Here is a 19,726-nt window from a genome sequence, read left to right as displayed (position 1 = left end):
ACCATAAACACCTTAAAAGAGAGAGAGCCGAGCTGGGCTGGGCGGGAGGCGCCGCCTCGTCGCGTCGTTGAGGCCTCGGTTGCCCGGCCGGAGGCCGGGGCTGTGTTTGTGTACGGAAAAGCCCTCCCGGCCGGGGCACGGCCCGGGGCCGCTGCGTGCCGGTGGGAGGAAGAAAGGGTGGGGAAGAAGGCAATGCTTCACCAGGAAACAAACCGCGCTGCCTCGGCAAAGAGGTGCGGCCCAGGTGCCAGGGTGTCTCCGGTGGTGTTGACATAAAGCGTAGAGAACAAAGAGAAACAGTTCAGCTGAGAAGTGAAAAGTTCATCCGTATTGCAGAGAACGTTTCGGTCATCTCGCAGTGAAGTGTTACTGCCGTCTGCCTGTAGCTGCGTGAGGGGTTTTAACACCTGGGAGAATGGGCCAAGTTTTGTTTTACAGCACGGTTGAAACGGGTCGCTCTCCTTTTTCTTCCCGAAGGCAAGAATTACCCTGGATTTGCTTGGATGTTGTCATGTTTCATCGTTGCTTCACGGACATTACTTATTCTGTGGCATTTGGCAGCATATTAGCGAAGCTCTCACTAACAGTTTAACAGAGCTAATCTTTCCTTAGCGTAGAGGTTGGCAGGTCGAGACTGCACCACCCGGCTGCTCGCTGGAGCGGGTAGTGCTGCCTAGCGCACCATAAACACCTTAAAAGAGAGAGAGCCGAGCTGGGCTGGGCGTGTCTGACCGGGACACTATTTGCTGTGAACTATCTTCCCAGAATTCTTTTGTTAAATCTCTGGTACAACCAACTTGGGGGGGCGGGGGGCTCAGCAGTAATGAAGAAATTAATATTCCTCATAGTGCACTGGGCAACTATAGTCCTGGTTGAATCACGTGATGAGAATGGTCGGGTGCGCCCGAGCTAGACTAAAAGTACTTTTCAAACCCGGAATCTCAATATGTGGCCATTTGTGACTGTTTAAATACACCTAAATATTAGTGGAGATCCTTTGCATGTATTTTGTGACTTCACTGGCAGACTTGGCAGTCCACTTTAAAAATCTTGATTCCTTAACTGTGTAATGGAAAATACCATGAAGGTTGAGAGTTTCGAATTATTTGACTCTGAAATTGACTCTAAACCAATTTTCTTGTATATTTGGGCTGCAAAACTCCAGAAACTGTTACAGGTAGTATAAACAGCTATTCTTCTCCAGGCAGCTGCAGTAAAACTTCCTTTTTTCCAGTAAATTAAAGCCTGAAACAAACAGTACAAGTTTTACGTTTTCTAATTGCTGCTTTTCCTAATAATATACAAAATGTTTCCTATTCCAGATATTTTAAAGGGTATGGGAGACTTGAATTCCCTTACATGTAGAGCAGTTTTCAAACCCTATCTAGAGGGATTATTGACTAGAAAATAGGAACCCATGCTCATCTTTATTGTTTCCCTCCAAAGGTTTGGCAATAGCAGTTTGTGTTTTAATTCATCAGTCGTGTGCAATTTATTCATTCTTCAGTGCTTCTTAGTGAATATTAAAAAAAAAAAAAAGTTCCCAGATTTTGAATATCTTTTTAAAAAAATTTTCTTATTGTCCTGTTATTCTGCAAAAGTGGTCATATGATGACTAAGGCATGAGAAGTAATCCTGTGGATTTTGTTGCAGAAGCACTTTGTGCTAATATGGTATTGAAGCAGCCTGCCTTGATACCTGTGGTGAACTCGAGATGATAGGAAGCGGTGTTATGTTATTCGTTATCTTGTATTGGTTTTAAGTTCCATTTGAAAGATAAGTTTGATTTCCGAGAGTAAACGTAGATAGAAATATTTGGTATACTTGGGAGCCTGCAAATACAATGACTGCAGTTTAGAAACTGGCTTCACTACACCACAGAATTTTAAGCACAGAAAGAAACAGTTTGAGAAAAATAATGCTACCTAAAAGAAGAAATAGTATACTGTATTCATGGAGTTCTGAACTCTGACATATTTAAAATAAGGTAGTGTAGTGAATTTACCCGTAGTAACTTCTGGGTGGCAGAAATAGCAATGGGATTTTCTAATTACTTTTTTTTTTAAATCTGTTAAAAACCTGAACTTCTGAAATTCAGAACTATCTGGAGCCTGGAGTTTTCTGTCACTTGTCAGTATCATCTGCTTTTTCAGAATACTGTGTTTTGAAGCCTCTTGTTGAAAGCTGGCTTGCTGTTGAGTTTTTTGAGTGTGATTTTCTTTGGTGTTATATACCCATTGTAAGTAGGTGCTCTGGCAGTTGTAGCTTTAAAATACAAGTATTTTATTTGGTTAATAAGGGAATCTGAGTCCAGATAGTGCTTTTGTTATTAATTTGCTTTTAGCATATCTTTTTTCTATAGAGTATCTTTCAATGGATGCTAGTGTGGCTACTGGTTACCTTGTGCCATGCCATGTCCTTGATTCATGAGTAGTAAGTATAGAATAACTTAGACTTAATAACAGCTTACAAATATAGGTTAGTTACTGCTGTTGAACCTTGGGAAATTTTCTTTAGAAAGTTCATGAAGCATTGTTGTCTTTGACCAAAGAATGCGGATGGGAAAATAAACCTCTTTGGATTTGTCTTTTAAACTGTTAGAGCTACAATTTAAATACTGTTACTAATCAGTTTCACGTAAATTTATTTATAAACAATAGGATATAAAAGAAAGTTAGCTTTCTGTGAGTTCTTTTTGAAAATAATTTCAGATATCTGTATTTTATCTTTTATCCTGTTTACTGGCAGTATTTATTTTCTCACATTTCTTATGCTAAGATGGTTTTATTTTCTAATGTACTTGTCCATTACTGACTTTACCAAAACCAACTTTATATGTTAGCTTTTCACAAATATTCACTCTGCTGTCTTTTCTCCTTCTAGGAGTACATTAAGGGACTTTGTGAACCTGAGCTAGAAGAAAAGGAGTACTACCCAAAGGACATGCACTGCATCTTTGTTGGTGCACAGAGCCTGTTCCTCAACAGTCTTATTCAGGATACCTGTGCTGATATAACTGTGCTGGAAATAGGATTGCTCAATATTAAGGGGGGTGCAGAAGCTGTTGTTATGGCTCAAAGTCATGTTCAGCAGTTTGTGAAGCTTTTTGAGAATAATGAAAGCTTATTAAGTGATAATGAATCAGACATTAAAAAGCAATTCAGACAATTTGTGGAAGCACATGCAGATAAATATACAATGGATTTACTAATTTTGCCTAGCTCACTAAAAAGAGAACTCCTGGCTCTCACACAAACTGAATGTTGTAAAGTGAAGAGTGATATCATAGATCTTACAGGTTCTGAAAGCCCAACAGAGCTTTTACAGAATGAAGCCTCCCAAATAACCATTACAAACAGAGATGGAAGAACAGGTGGTGACGAAGCAAGAAACAGTGCTGGGACACCTGTAACTGAGCTTACAAAGCAAATGGACACTGTGTTTTCTGATGCTCCTGAAACAAGTTTTGTTCCCATAAAAAATGTGCCTCTGTTAGAGACAGTGGTGCCTAAAGAAAGGCAATCTTGTAAAAGAAGATCTTCTGATGATGAGGAAAGGCTCCCTAAAAAGCAGTTCTCTTTGGAGAATGATCAGGAAGTGAAATCTGCTTCATACAGTAATCCTTCAGATAGCAATGCAGTTATTGATCTGCTTTCGGATAGCTGCAGTGATTTGGATGATCCCAGATATTGCCTTAAAGAAGGTGATGATATCAGTGAGGAAATGGAATATAAGATTCTTGTGAACTTTTTCAGAACAATGGGATATTCCCAGAATATTGTAGAAAAAGTTATTGGTATCCTAGGGCAATCTGTGGAACCATTAACGTTGCTAGAAGAAATTGAAAAGGAAAATTTAAAATTTCAGGAGGAACATGAACAGTCATCTCAAAAGCCTAGAACTATCAATCCTCCATTAGGAACTAATGCAAATAATTCACAAAAGCTAGAAGACAAAGGCATTTCTAGCAATAAAAGTCCACTTGAATCCAGCCATACTTCAAAGGAGACAAAAAATGACTATCATGAAATCGGAGATTCACTAAGCATGCAAGTTGATGCAGAAGATAAAATGCGTATGTTGGTATGCAAACCTGCTTCTCCTTCCAGTAAAAATTCAGCTATATGCTGTAAACAGGGAGACATTTACTGCCCTGGTAGGAATCACAGTTCAAGGTCAAGTGATACAGAAACTGATGGTAGTGTAACTTTGAGCACTGCACAAACTGGTGCTCTAAAAGATGTTGATTTTGTAGCCAGAGGGAGCTCAGATGTGAAGTGTGTCTCAACTAAGACTAAAACTGCAGTTCAGCAAAGACTTGTAGGGCCCTCAACTGAACAGAATAGTCATTCTGGTTTTGAGGACCAATTAGGACACTGCAGCTCTTCTCAAGTGAGAGATCTCGATCAACAACTCTCCCAAACCTCAAATTCTGAAAATCCTATCCCAGACCAGGCATTGTCTTCACGATTATGTCCTTCAGATTCTGATGGAGAGACAGTGGGACCACGCAGACATCACCCTGATCCTTCAGTTACTGGAGTTCAAAGATTTTTAGAATCTCTGAAAAAGCCATACAAACTGGAGTTGAAAAATGAACCTGGGAAACCATATTTAAAACATATCATTATTGATGGAAGCAATGTTGCAATTTCGTAAGTATTGTTCTTTTCAGCTGTCTCTTTATTAAAAGTTCAATGAACTTTCAAATGAGATGGGGACTGAGAGGTTGCTGTGCATGTGCGAAGTTTTTGCTGGCTAGCTTTTTGGTTAACAACAGTCCATGTACACAGCAAAGTTTTTCAGCTACTGGTAATGGCTGCAGTGGTAAGTTATGGTAAAGCTTGATAAGGAAAAATTATGTGAGATTGACAGTAGCCGTTTTAATTACGAGCACATAGCAATTTTGATAATTTCTATTCTTCACTTAGTGACAGCATTCACTTTTATGACTGATTTGTTTGGAGATTCTTTGTTGAAACTTAGAAGGAAATGTGTACATAGAAGTGAATTCCAAATTTTTTAGCAGTTGCACTGTATGACACTTCAGTACACAAATCCAGCTAGAACTGTGTGGTTGTGGGATATTTTATCACAGAACTTGTAGAGTTTACTTTTGGCTTTTAAAAAAATACATAGTCTGGAGTTGAACAAATGGAATAACCAATTAAAACAGAATAAGAAAAAATCCGTGATTTTGACTTAAAAATTGTCTGGTAATTGCAATACTCTGGGAAATATTTTCTGTAAAGCCATTTAAGACTTAGCTTTCCTGCTCTGGTAAAAATTTGTGAATTTGTAACAATGGGCAGCTCAGATTTATGGAGCCCAAATACTAAAATAATCAAGAAAAAACTTGAACAGAGTGGGCAATGAAAACTGAAACTGGATTTATGTTAGAGGTAGATGAGATCCTTTTTGATAACAAAATGTTTCAAAATGAAAAGTGAATTAAATCTACATCATTTCTTACTAGGCAGTCATCGGATTTTAAGCGTGATTTGTGCCATTTCAGAGCAACCTAGTTTGAATTATCAGTGCTCCAGCTCAATGTAACAGTCAGAAATAATTTCAGTGAGCTCTGCTCTGTTGGAAGCGATTTTATGCAAGAAACAATTTGCTTTGAATGCACCTAACAAAGAAAAGGAGTTATCAATTTAAGAGTATAATGTTTTTTTTACTTTTGCTCTTGCCGTCTTGTAATTTTGAATTGGAGGTTCTTATATAGTAGTAACATATTTGTCCTTTAACAAAATTATGTATTAGTGCTTGGGTCCTGTTACTTTTTACAAATGTAGGCATATAACAAAAAAATCCATCCCCCTCCATAGAACTTGCAGGACGGGAAGCCATGTGTATGTGTGCACACATCTTGTCTCCTGTTCCTCCTGATACTAAAAATATATGCAAATGATAGTAGGTGATTCTAGGGCTATTGGATGATTTTAATAGATTGGCTGAGAAGGCATCATGCAAATAAACTTTATGAAATGGACACGGTTAATACTGAGATCAAGAAATTCCTTTCTTTGATACAGGGATTTTCAGTTACTGTAAATATCTTCTAATTCCTTCTTTTTTTCATTCAATCTTTCCTTTGTAGACAACTTTGAAGGGCATTGCCAGTCACAGTTTTCATTTTTTTCTTTTTTTTCTTTTTTTTTTTAAGTTTGTTTTAACTAACTGGAATAGCAAAAATAGTCATAACTTCTGTCTCTTTAAAATTTTGTGCTTAACTTGCTTTTTTTAACATTTGCCTCTTTAAAACTGTCCTTGAATTTATGCTGTTCTTTAGTCAAGAAGAGATTTGGATTTGTTCTTTTTATACTAAGTAATTTTGGCAAGCACATATCTAAAGGTTTTGTCAGTGTTTGCTATGGGGCTTTTTTGTAGTTCTGGAATATGAAAATGAGCAATGACAAATGCAGTATTTCTTCTTAATGAGGAAGTGGTCGTTTTTAAGTACAAACTGACTGTTCTCCTGCTCCACTGGTGAATGTAAGAATAAGGAAGAGTAAACCTACTATGAGAACTTCCTATTTAAGATTTTCGGTGCATTCAGTCTTCCTCTGCTGAACATGCATAAACCCAGGTATTGGTTTTCATTCTGATACTGCGCTGCCAGAACCAAAACGGAGTACTTTAAGCAAAACAGTAGTAATTCTGAGAAAGATCATATGTATCCCTAGAGAAAGTGGAAAAAGATGAAGCTATTTAAGTGTTTATTTTCTTTTTTATTTTAAAATACAGATTTCGATCTTAGTGGAAATCCTGAAGTGCCTCCTGTCAGCTATATTATCTTGTATTTAGATGTAACTAATTCTCGAATAGGTTATTTTCTAAGAACAGGCCAGAGTACTACCAGTGATCCCATGATTTCTGTGGGATGTTCTTAGACTGAGAGAAACGCATCTGACTGGCTCAGATGCGTGTATCATGTGTCACCTACTTCTAGCTATTAGATGAAAGAGGCTTCCCAAAAGAATGGGCTTAAATGCTGTTTAGAGAAGGAAAATAAACTTTTCCAGGAAAAAAAAAAAATAGTGTTAATTACTGTAAGAAAATAATGTTGAAGTCGGTCCTAAAATGAATTTAATGTTTCAGACAGTTAACAGCTGGTAGTTTCCCAAAAGTAACTATATAAACACAGGTCTGCATGTGCATGTACACACAGTTGCGTTAATGGGGAAAAAAATGGATGTCTGCTTCTAGTTTCACAGAGATAGCTATAAATGTCCTTAGATTCTCTTCTTTTGTGGTTATGAAGGATCTACTTTAGCTCGTAAACATTTCATCAAAATCATGGAATAGCAAAATGTTCTTAATTGTGAGGGATAATAACTACTTGTAACTCCCTTTTCTACGTAATATATATATGAATTTTGCTTGAGAACAGAAATAATAAATTATATTCTTATTTTTGTGAAGTGCTAGTAGAACTGTTAATATTATTTTAGTGAATTGGGGAATCAATCTTAACTTCTTCCCTTTGCGTACAGTCCTAGTCTGATGATTTCTATTTTGATACCTTAGTACTTGCAGATGACTTACATAAACTACCAGATGACACCTTGAAATTTCTAGATGTATAGTTCATTCAGAAATATTTCTGTTGGTGTTTTAAACTTAATGCATATAAAAATATATCTCACTTTGCCTGTTTTTTTTGACAGGCCTCTTAATTATTTGCACATGTTCCTGCTAGGTCACTCTTTTTCCCCATTCAGAACAAAACATACTTTTTTTTTTAAGATTACTAGCTTCAAATACAGTTTAAGAACGAAGGACCTAGAAATACAGAAATGTTTGCAGTTAGTCCATAAAGGCCCTCTAGCACAGACAAGGAACCGAAAGTAAAGCTAAGTTACTTGTTCTGTTTATGAGAAGGAGTGTCAGAAGATTTCTTAATGCACAACGTTTCCTACCATGTGATCATTAATTGAAGAAGATGATCATCCTTATAAAGTGATCTCCTCAGGTTAAAGAGTCCAGAGCTCATCCCTTATGACTGACAACAGTAAAATGTTTCAGGTCAATCACTGGAGAATTAATTGAATTAATAGATTAAGGTTTTTTGTCATTTTTATAGTCTTGCTAACTTTAAATGGGAAGCCTGACATGATCCATAACTCCTGACACTGCTTTAATTCAAGCACAGTGTATTGTTACAGTAAATACTTTTTAAATCAAACATTTCTTCATTGTTCAGACTGTTACTTAGAAAATAGTGATGTAAGAGTGCAAGTCGCAACTGAGTCATAAGATACCTTGAACTTTTAAAATTATTTTCCAAACATATATTAGTGGAAGAGAAATGCAAAATGTTGGAGTCATATAAAAAAATAACAAATATACCACATCCTCTTTGTCTTCATATTAAAAAAAATTAGAGGTTTTTTTTCATCTGTATATTTAATCTATGAGGTTTTGTATCTCTTTTTTTTTTTATTTTTTTTAAGAACAACCAAATACATCTGAAACCAGTTAATTAAAAGGTGGTGAATAGACGTCTGCTTCTCTCTCCAGTGGCTGTGAGACTACTGTAGGCAATGGTCTCCTAACTTCTTTTGACTGAGCACCTCTATCAGTAAAAAAATCTTTGAGCATGCACCCCATGCGCATATATATATATCGATAATATAGGTGCATTACTGGTGTTCTGATATTTCCTTCAGGCACCCCAGTGGACTGTCTTGCACTCCAGCTGGAGTGCACACACTCCACATTAGAACAGGGCATAGTAGCTGGATACTGTTGACATACAGTCCTCAAATATGGTTATACAACATCTGCTGCATGGTGCTCAGCAAAATGAAAAGCAAAGGACAGAGAACTGCATCAAAATAGCAGAACCATCAAGGTATTTAAATGTCCTGGTAAATAATCAGTGCATGGGGGCCTGGGTTTTTTTTAATGTAGGTCTTCTGCAGCTTCCTTCTGCCTAAATAAAGCCTTGTTATTTTCTTAGATCTTAGAAAGTAAAGAATTGTTTTCACTTTTGCTTTTAATTGTTTTCAGTTTTACTTCTTGGTACCTTGAGGTTATGGACGACTGCTTCTATGCCGATGTTGGGTTGTTTTTCTTTTTTGACATGAGTGTCATGTGTTTGGGTCCAGGGGTTTAATTAAAGCATTGCTCTCGTGCTTGGACTAAGGCTGAATGGACTTCTGAATTAGTACATGCCTTGTGTCGTAAGTCTGAAGACTGCAAGAGGGTGAAAAATTTTTCCTCTTAACATGTGCAGTTTAGTAAAAATGTTGTGTTGGTATATTAATGCTGGCTGTACTTTCAGTGTACTTGAGTGAGAGAAGGCCCAGAGTTTATTCGCTAACAAGTATTTTTAAAAATTGCCTCTTTCTATGTAATGAAAACAGGCCTTTCAGGGCAGAGTGAAATATCCAGACAGTTGTTGGGTAATTTTAAATTTTATTAAAATGTGGAAGAAACTCAGAATAAAAGAATAGTGGGATAGAATTATATTTTGCTAGAATTGTTTGTTAATAATGACATGTACTTTCCTTAATTTAGTTACAAAACCAAACAGAAAATGTTACATGTCCTAGAGAGCAGCCTGCTGTTTGATGCTTTGTACTGCTTATGATCATCTTGTTTAACTTAAGAAATACCTTTATAGGGTCTTCACAGGTTTTTTTAAAAGAACTGGGACAGTCAAAATCAATATTTATAATGGCAGTTGGGGAACAGATGCAGTTGTTGAGATGGATGTCTTGAAAGGACCACCTTGCTGTGGTAATTTGCTGTCCTTCAAATGTTTACCAAGATCAAATAAAGCATTTCATATTTCTGTTTATCTAGCAGTGGCATATTTACTCATAGCTCACCTTAATTCTCCATGTTATTTGATAAAGTTGAATATATTGCTTCTATTTGTGTGACTTTTTTTTGTTTGTTTGTTTTAAGTTGCTTCAGAGCTGGAGTTTGTGATCATACAGGACAAATCAAGAGCTGCTGTTCTAGGCTTCAAAGCATTTTAAAAAACAGAGTACTCTGTGTAGTTCAGCAGGTTTAAAGCTATAAAGAATGAGATTAGACAAATAGAGGAGGCATAATTTTCAACGTGAACATTGAGACCTCTGCATCTCTTGAAGTTCAATTGAGAGCTATTAACACAGTGAAAAGTATTTAACATAGTTTTCTAGTTTATTGAATAGGATCTCTCATTTAAAATGGGGAGATGACTGCTTTTTTTTTTTTTTTCAAGTTTATGACCAAGAATGTTTATGAGGGGTAACTCTTCTGTGACAATTGCATTCCTTTATTTGACTGCTCTTGATATCAAGAACAATTTTATTAGGGAAAATGGGGCATAGGATTTTTTTTTCCTCCAGAAGCTCTGTTAATGTCAGACTTTTTGGCTTTTATACAGTTCAGGTGTAGCTTACTCATTTTTCTGCCCTTCTACATAAAACATTAATTTCAAATTCAGAGAACCTTAATAAATTTATATTTTGAGACATTTATTTTTAAATGAGTTTACAAAATTGGAAAAGGATACATGTATGCCACTAAAGGCTGAGTTTCACTGTAAAATATTTCTATGGAGATGTTTTAAAGAACTTTCTTTTCAGAAGATTTCCTGGTAGGTACAACTAGGGGTTTAAAGACAAGATTTCATTCAAAACTAGTAAGGCCTACTATTAGACTTGTAATACATAACTGCACGTTAACTAGGAGAGTGTTTTAAAATACAAATACCATTTTGTCACTTATTGTTATGAAAGCACTTCGTAGTGACTTAACATCTAACTCAATACATAAAATATGTACTACTTTGTAAGAAATGCTTTGCCTGTTTGTGCCCTCAGTTCTGAATCATTGTGTCTTTTCTAAGTATATCTTTGTTATGTCTAAGTGTAGACTTTAATCATGAAAATGTGAAGAAGTTTCTGAATGAAAACTGGAATTAGTCTTATGTAAGGTGCTAATATGTGGTTTCTATGAATTTATTTATTTATTTATTTCTGTCTGCTGTGATTTATTTTAAGATTCTTCTTCCATTATTCTCCTGAACCTTAGTTCCCAGAATCTGGTTAGACAGGACTTCCTGGCCTGTGTTAAATGGGCATATAGGACAATTGAGATAATTCAGTTTGGGAGGGACCTCACAAGGTCATCAGCTGCACTGTCTGTATCACTCACATTAAGCACTTGCTGATTTTTCTGGGAAGTTATTTAACAGAGTTGCAAAAACAGGTGATTAACATCCTGTATTTTTAAATGGAGGAAAAAAAATTACCACTAAAATACAGTATTTTGAAAAACTTTCTTCAAAGAAATTTCATTATTTTCTTGAAAATTGTAGCTCAGATCGTTGAAATGAAGGAGGAGGAGTCCTAATACCTTAGATTATCAGAATACTTCTCAGAGGTAATCCTTGGAAACCAGTTGAACCAAAGGTGATCTGTTGGTAGTGGGACTGTGTTTGGAACTACCACAATATTGGATTAAGATCATTTTAATCTATAATCAATAGACTTCAGAAACCATCGCTATTGTCCTCTTTTAAAGCTAAACCCACTTCTGATTACTCAAATATCATTTCGCCCACAAAACTGAAAGGAGACTGAGCTATAAAGTTGCAAAGTGATGTTTCTATTCCCTTCTTTTGCAGAAGATCTCTTTCCATTTATAAGATTCCTCATCTGTAACATCCATCTACCTTTTATTTTGGTGAGGCTGTATGTGTAACTTCCAAGTTCACTGCCAAGTTTTGTTCTGATTTTGTTATATTCACAGTAGTAAAACTCTAGTGCATTTAATCTTCCTTCTGTTTTCTTTCACCCCCAGTCATGGTTTAAGGAAGTTCTTTTCTTGTCGAGGAATTGCAATAGCTGTTGACTACTTTTGGAAGCGTGGCCACAGAGATATTACTGTATTTGTTCCACAGTGGAGAAAGAAACGTCATCCTTACATTACAGGTGAGGGAAATAGTTTCCTAATGTTTTCTTTATTAAACTATACTGTAACTATCTCTTTGGATACTTCTGTGATGAATGGAGAAGGAATACTTCATAAAATGTTAACCGTGAGCAGTCTGGCTGCTCAGCATGAGTATTTGGGTTCCCATGTACAGTGTGAGACACTCTGAAGTGCTCTTTAGGCTAATTGATGTGCAGTAAGGTGAGGCCTTTTTGTTTGGTTTGGTTTTTGTTTGCTCTTTAACTTCTAGTTTCAACCTCTTCCTCCCCATTTTTATAATATTAAAATTCTTCAGCCATCTATATGTCATTTTTCTAGATTAATAGGTACAAAAATAGCCCATCTTCTCTGCTAATTGTACCTCAGACCAATTGTTAAATCTATAAATAGCCTGGAAGGAGGCTTTTGTTTTTAAGAGCAGTTGTTTCATGTTTTAACAGAGCAGGATTTCTTAACACAGCTCGAGGATGTTGGAATATTGTCTTGTACACCTGCAAGGATGGTTTTAGGAGCAAGAATTGCTGCTCATGAGGACAGGTATGGAATATACATAGTTTTAAAGTATTTTTAAACATCTAATGGTTGTAAAAGCTTAACACTTCATGAGCAGTTGTATTAGCTAGTTCTTCAACCTGTCTAGATAGAGCTGTGCATCCAACTTAACTGGGCTCCACATCTGTTATGTTATTTTACTGTCCTGAGAAACACTGTATATGTAATTTTCTAACAATGTACATGCTGTTTTCTGAAATTCATGGAAAATTATGAATATTGATGGCAGTTCTAACAGAAGAAAAAAAAAAAAAAATCCATTTCAAATGTCATCACTTGCATTGAGGAAGAGATTAGTCTTCTAGTAATATTTTTATGCTTTCCTGATCATCAGTCTATCCCTGAATTATGTTTGGGGAGCACTAGCTAAATCAGCTAATGATTAGGTGCTATTTTGTTACTGTTAATTTTTTTTTCTTGATGCCTTTGTGTCATACAGACACAGATGTGTATTTGGAGCAGTGTGTTTGGCTAGTAAATTTCCAAATTAGCTTGAGCACCAAAGTACAACTTCAGAATTCGGGGATCATCTTTCAGTGAACAAGACAACAGAAAGCTTTAGGGTTTTTTTGTTGGGCATTGAAGGGGAGTTTCCTAGTGCTTACATTGCTGTTGCCAAATTTTCCCAGTCTTGAGACACAGTTAAAAGTTCATGCTGCTTAAGGTTTTTTTTCCATAACCAGCATTTCCTAACTCTGCATGGATGAGCAGTTTGCAGCTTTGAAATTGTGTTTTGTGGCTAGCTACAGTTCACTGGATTTCTTCCTGCTAATGATCATTCAGGCTCCATTTTTTTGACTACAAAATTGTCAAGTTTTTGCATCATGTGCATGCCTATTTTTGTTAGCTTGCACAGTCAGGTACCCAAACTCGACATGCAAAAGATTCATAGAGTGCACTTAATTTATCTTCCTTGTTAAAATATAGCAACTCTGATCTCTTCAATAATTTATAGCAAAAAAAAAAAAAAAAAATATACACACAAGGCAGCCCAGCTTGAGTTTTTTACACACATACTTCTATATACACCTAGCATTTCATATAAAATGCTATGTAGGTGCAGTATTTACAGTTGAGATTACTGTGGAAATGACTATTGTGCTATAACTGCACTTTTGTCGAAAGTGTACGTTTTTCTTTAAAAGGACACTATCCATTATCTTTTTGCTAAAATAGTTTCAAATTTTAAAAACTTGGGTTTGGATAGGTAAAAAAACCCCATGGTATTTTCTTAATAAATCAGAGTTACCTTTTGTCACAATTCATTTAAGAGCGAAAGGGTGGGAGCACTCTTTAGCAAGTGTTGACAGAGCAAAATAACATATGATGCTGCCTTGCAGACACAAAAAATGCTGAGCAAAAAAGCATATGAAAAAGTTTGTGTGGGAATGTGTAATAAATACTGTATTCCTTTGTAAAAGTTTGTAAAAATTTACTAATATTTAGAATCTGATAGTCCCATGGGTTTGGGGGATTTTGCTTGTGGGGTTTTTTATGGAAAAGCCTCCCATGAAGCCTCTGCTGCGCCAAATAAATACATGCTACCTAAAACATTACTTAAAGTTATATGGTGGGTCAAAACAGCAGTTTCCTGGTAAACAAAGTGCTTGTTTTCATGCAAGTAGATTACTCTTGGATGTTGAAATGTTTAGTTTTCTAGATCTTTGGATGTTTTTCAGCAAACCAGACTATCTTTAACAGTCTTTGAAATGAATTTTACAGGTTTTTGTTAGAGCTTGCTGATAAAACTGGAGGTGTTATTGTGACTAACGATAACTTCAGAGAATTTGTGACAGAATCACTTGCCTGGAGAGAAATTATTCAAAAAAGGTAATTACTCAATTTCTATGAAAGCTTAAAAGGATGTCTGTCCTTACAGTTGTAGGCACTCCTCTTTCATGTGGGATTTTTTTATTTTTTAATTAATCTGTCATGCAATTCTAGTAGAACCCAACAAAGTACTATCTGTTTCACCCATTTTGATTCATGGCCTTATAATAATGTGCTGAGTAGTCTAATGTCCCTATTATTTATATATTCTCTAATATACATCAGTCAATTGTTCACGTAAATAGGAGCTTGGTGTAGCAGCCAAGCTATGTCACTTCTAAGCTCAGTGTAAGATCCTGCTCGAGTATACGCTTTGTGGTCCATTCTCACAGGCTGTCTGGTTTTACATTTCATTTCTTCAAGGAGATATGCTGATGAAGACATACAGTGTCACTTCTAAGATTTCAGAATCGATCACTCTTAACTGTAGTAAACAACAAATCAACATAACTAAACAAAATAATGAACGCTTGCAACATATCCCTGTAGCCATTTCCCTGCAATTGTTGACTGTCCTTTGGGTTTAGATGAGTTCACTTGGCTATCAAGTATCCATGCTTCAGCTTGTAGATTCTCTGTGAATTATAGTTTCTCCTGCGCAGCTGGCTTCTTTTTTGTTGTTGTTTGTTTGTCTTTTTGTTTCTTTGTGTTTTTTTCCCTCTCCAGTTAAATCAGGACATTTTACTATTAAGGTACGATCTTCTGTTGGCCAAATTTCCCACTAATCCCTCAGTCTCCCCAACATCTTCTGAGGATACATACACTGTCAGGGGTCTGTATAGCTCTAATGGAATAAATAATTGAAAACTGTCCTGGATTCTCACAGTCTAGTCGGGAGAACATAGAATTGTTGTTGACTAACCATGTAGGTATTTACACTATTTCTTGAGTGTATTCTACCCAAGTCAGGTTCTGTCCTCCTACAGAACTTCAGCAAGAATACTTAGCATGTCATTCTAAGAGCATGTGTTAACTCTGCTATTCTGCTGTTAGTTTTACTTCTGGGGAAATTCCACTATACCAAATTCTCTCTTCACAGACAAATTTTTGTTGAACTGTTTTTCTTAAATGCAGATTTCCCCACGTCCCAAAATGATTTAAAAAAATGCTTCTTTGTGTCTTAACTGTGAACAGCTAATGCTATGTTTGCTAGTTGTGTGACTTTTCTGATAATATATGCATTTTAGCTGTGTGGTTGAAGATTGTTACAAGGAAGGGGAGTTCGGAAAATCTCTAATCACATAGAAAATTCCACTCTGGTCTCAACCCCAAACCAACCAAACAAAAAACCAAACCAAAAAAAAATACCAAACAAAAAAAACCCCAACAGACAAACCAAAACCCTTCATTGTTCTGCAATGTAATGGGAACAGTTCACAGAAGCTTCCATTAAATTTTTTTGACAGTGAATGCTGCTTGTATCTAAAATGGGTTACTAGTTAAACCTCAAACCACTCCCGATGTGGTGTGAAGTGTCTGCTCTAAGGCAACTTGTCCTGTTGTACAGAGGTGAAGGTCATCGAGGGTGTATTACATTGTTAGTAAATAATACTAATAAATCCTTTGCAGGTTGCTCCAGTACACTTTTGCTGGTGACATATTTATGGTTCCTGATGATCCTCTGGGAAGAAATGGACCTAGATTAGATGACTTCCTTCGAGGTGATGGCTCTTCTAGGTATGAGCACTGTTTTCACTTTTGTTTGAGATAGTTACGATTTCACATCCGAAATAAACTGTTTTCCTGGTTCACTTGAACACCTTTTTAGATCTGTATAGTAAAGGTACGGTGAAATTAAACAAGAACACTGTAGGATGTAGTAACAAAAACGTTTTTCCTATTGTTTCTGTCTTATCAGAAAGTGCTGGTGACATTTGCATCTAATCAACATCTCAGAGTTAAGATAAGAAGACAATAACTTCCTCTGAGATTTGATTGTGGTGGCTTTTTCATGCAAAGGTGATCCAAACTGTTGTCATCACACAAAGCTGCCAGTGCTTTGAGTCTGTGGTAGCCTGATACACTGTTAATTACAGTGATGTTATTTAAAATATCTTGGTTGATCACTTATTCCTAGTGGGACAGTAGATTATTCCTGTAAGATCACTGTACTTTTTTGCTTTGCATTAGCTACCAAGGCTTGAGAGAATAGGTTTGCCCTTTTGCGCAGGAAAATAAGCTACTATTTGTTCTTCTTTCACCATTTTAGGAATTATAAGTGCTAATGATAGTGAGGAGTATTGAGAGAGCTTTTTAGAAACAAGTGAGATAGTTAAAAACCAGCAATACAAAAGCCAAACTCTAATTAAGGATTAATATGAAGAACAAGCAGGAATCTCAGCTATTGTAAACAATTGAGGAAAGTGAGACATGTATGTACCAGAAGGTGTCAGGTTGATTTGAGAATAAGCATGTAATATGGACAAGAAAAAAGCAAGTGCAGTTCTAGAACTCCAGTAGGAAATGCTAAGAAAGTATTTGAACTTTAATATAAAACCCTTACGAGTTGTAATTTGAAACACTGTTTTAGCTGCCTGTGTCCTGGAAAAATAAAGTGAAAACTGTGTTCTGAGAGGTAACTGATATGATTGTAGAAATGGAAGAAACTCTAGAAGAGCTTGTTTTCCTATCTGTAAACTTGCAACTGAAACTAGGCTTTGGTTTTTGTGGGTGGGGTGGTGGGGTTTTTTAAGACAATGAAAAGGTGCCAGTGTAAAGAGTTAATTTTGTTCCTTCCCTGAGACTTTTCTACTTGAGTTAAATGATGCAGAAAGCATAAATGGCACCAGGAATAAGATCAGAAACTAATGATCTTGAGCAATTACATAGCCTTTCCATGTTGAGTAATGGGAGGTGTTACAACCTAAATGCTTTTAAAATAGAGCTCTGTAATTTAGATACTGTTTCCCTTGGTGGTGGAAATGAGACTGTAACATAAGTTCCCGTTCATATTTCTATGTTACCTGGTGGCATCTGCAGTAGACTTGGCCCTAAATCTTCTAGTGCTAGCAGTTTAGAGTAGCAACAACTTTTCAAAGTCTGAATGAAATCTAAATAATTAAGGAGGACTACTCAGATCCTGAAATTGCTGAAAAACTTAATTGTCCTGTTAAAGATATCATGCAAGGTCTCGATCTAACTGTGAGCACAGGGAACAGTCATGAGCAAAATCAGAGGTGTAGTCTTGCGGAGCATCTGGACGTTCCTTCGGTCTGTCAGTATTTTCACATGTTCTGAGTCAATGTACATGTGTTCAATGTATCTTTTTATCCATTTAGCTCAAAAATACTAATGGTGATACTCCGTAAAATAAGCTTTGACCATTGCTGTATTCTGTCAAGTAAAGTACTCACAGTGTATTGGAACTAGTACTAGATAACACTCATTATTATGTTGTTAGTCATGCCAGATTCAGATTGAAAACTGTTACACCTACTGTTTTGTTTCACTTTGAAAAAGCACCTATCGTTTGATTTCAATCAGTAACTAGCTGAGCAGCAGTGAGGTATTGGAGTTATACATATTTTTCTTTTCTGTGTTTGCACAGAGACAGCTAGCATCTCCTTTACCTTAATTTAATCAAAATTTTTTTGTTGTTCCGTAGAGATTTTCGTTCAGCACAAAAGGCTTTACAGAGCGGTGGGCAATATTCTTCTGAGACACCCAAACCAACCAGTAGCAGTCGACAGCCTAAAAACAGAGTACATGGTGATCATTCATCCACATGGCTTCCGCCAGAAGGAAACATGCAGGCTTGTCTGGCATCTCCACCACAGAGGTCTGCCACAGAAACAGTACAACTAAGAGAAGCCCTGATAAAAATTTTTCCTGATTATGAGCAAAGACAGAAGATTGATCAAATACTAGCTGATCATCCATTCATGAGAGATCTTAATGCACTGTCTGCCATGGTGCTTGACTGAATGTTGTATAGGCGTTTTATATCACAAATTATCTGACTAACTTTGAATATCAATGTGAAGAAAAATGTTGTTCTGTTATGTTACTCTGTGAATATTCAAAACATAATTTTATTTGTATAAAAAAAGATATTTTTTGTGTATGTTCTGTTGCTAATAAATGCCAGGTCTTGGTAAATTAAAACTGCTGCTACTACAGATTTGTAGTAATATTTTCTATGAAAAAAACAAATTTTCTGCTTCACTTGAATTGCTTATAAAAGAACTGCTATCACTTTAAATAGTGTTAGCACTTTTTAAATCCTCCTTTCCTCAAAAGGGAAAGATCCCATTAGATGCTTAAAAGTGACCCTTACAGCTTCAGATATAGTATGTTATGTGTGCATCTGGAAAATATAACATAAATCATGCACCTGTTGGATATTGGTGTTTGTATCCAAGGTATAGATATTCTTAGAAAACTGATGCTCTACTAGTATCTCCTTCACTTATGAACTTTGAAGTATTTGTCCATGGTAATAAAACAGGCCCTTTTAATATTTGCAGATATGACGACTTCTGCGTAGTGTGTATGTGAACCTGCTTTCCTTAAGCCTGCACTGTGGATTTTGGAAATAGGTTATACTCCTAAGGGTCTATGGACAGCAGTTTGAAGATCCCTGTATGGGAGCAGTGGATGTTCGGTGTATTGTTGAAGTACTGTCACAAGGTGGCGTTATGCATCTGTTGATTTGTGATGATAATAGGAAGGCTTCTGACATACTCCGAAGTGTTTGTTCTTACATAAAGATAAAATGCAAGACAGGTAACAGTAACTGTAAGAGTGCTACGGATAAAATTTTATATTATATGAATAACTTATGGATACTAAGCAGCCTTCTGGTATTACAGGCAGCTAAGAAGCTTTGTATATAGGGGTAAAATCTTAGTGTCCATAGAATGAAAACCAAGAAAATCCATTTGCCTGTTTCTCCAGGTTGAGAGATACCATGCTACAGTAGTTAGGAGAGGGAAGGCTTCAATTAGAACATATAAATTTACAATTCTTCTCAACAGAAAATATTTGTAATGCTTTAAAAGATCTGTGATACCTACATTGCTTCTTAAGTTGGAAATTCTTTTGACCATCAGTACTCTTTAAACAATCTGCACTGTTACCTCTTTGTCCTGCCTCTTCTAAATCTGAATGCTATGATAAGCTATTAACAGAATGTGATGCTGTTTATATAGAAATGGCATGCCGTCTCACGCAGAGCTAATATGCTGCACTTCATCGTCAGATCCACCCCTTTAAATCTGTTCTGGGATCTATCCCAAAATTAAGTTGGGAAAAAAGGACCATAATTTATGAAAGCGGACCAATAGAACCACTTTTCAAGAGCAGGAACAAAGTGAAGATTACTGTGTGTCTGTGCCTTTGTACATGCTTCAGTCTATTACACCTTCCTTTTAACTGGTTTCTGGTGCTAATTGTTCATATTAGT

The 19,726-nt window shown here is 36.2% G+C and overlaps 1 protein-coding gene across 1 annotated transcript; it reads left to right on the top strand.

The window, feature by feature from the left end:
* The first annotated feature begins 2,866 nt into the window (after nt 1-2,866).
* On the top strand, nt 2,867-18,787 carry N4BP1 (NEDD4 binding protein 1). The gene is made up of 6 exons (XM_026856719.1): nt 2,867-4,655; nt 11,809-11,939; nt 12,381-12,477; nt 14,215-14,322; nt 15,892-15,999; nt 17,927-18,787. The coding sequence occupies exons 1-6, from the start codon at nt 2,944-2,946 to the stop codon at nt 18,243-18,245; spliced, it is 2,475 nt and encodes an 824-aa protein (XP_026712520.1). The 5' UTR covers nt 2,867-2,943; the 3' UTR covers nt 18,246-18,787.
* Nucleotides 18,788-19,726: the final 939 nt, after the last annotated feature.

Source organism: Athene cunicularia, assembly GCF_003259725.1.
Source record: "Athene cunicularia isolate RWA chromosome 11 unlocalized genomic scaffold, athCun1 chr11_part1, whole genome shotgun sequence".
Taxonomy (NCBI): Eukaryota; Metazoa; Chordata; class Aves; order Strigiformes; family Strigidae; genus Athene; species Athene cunicularia.
The sequence above is the reverse complement of the archived record's forward strand: the minus strand, read 5'-3'. Positions and strand labels throughout refer to the sequence as shown.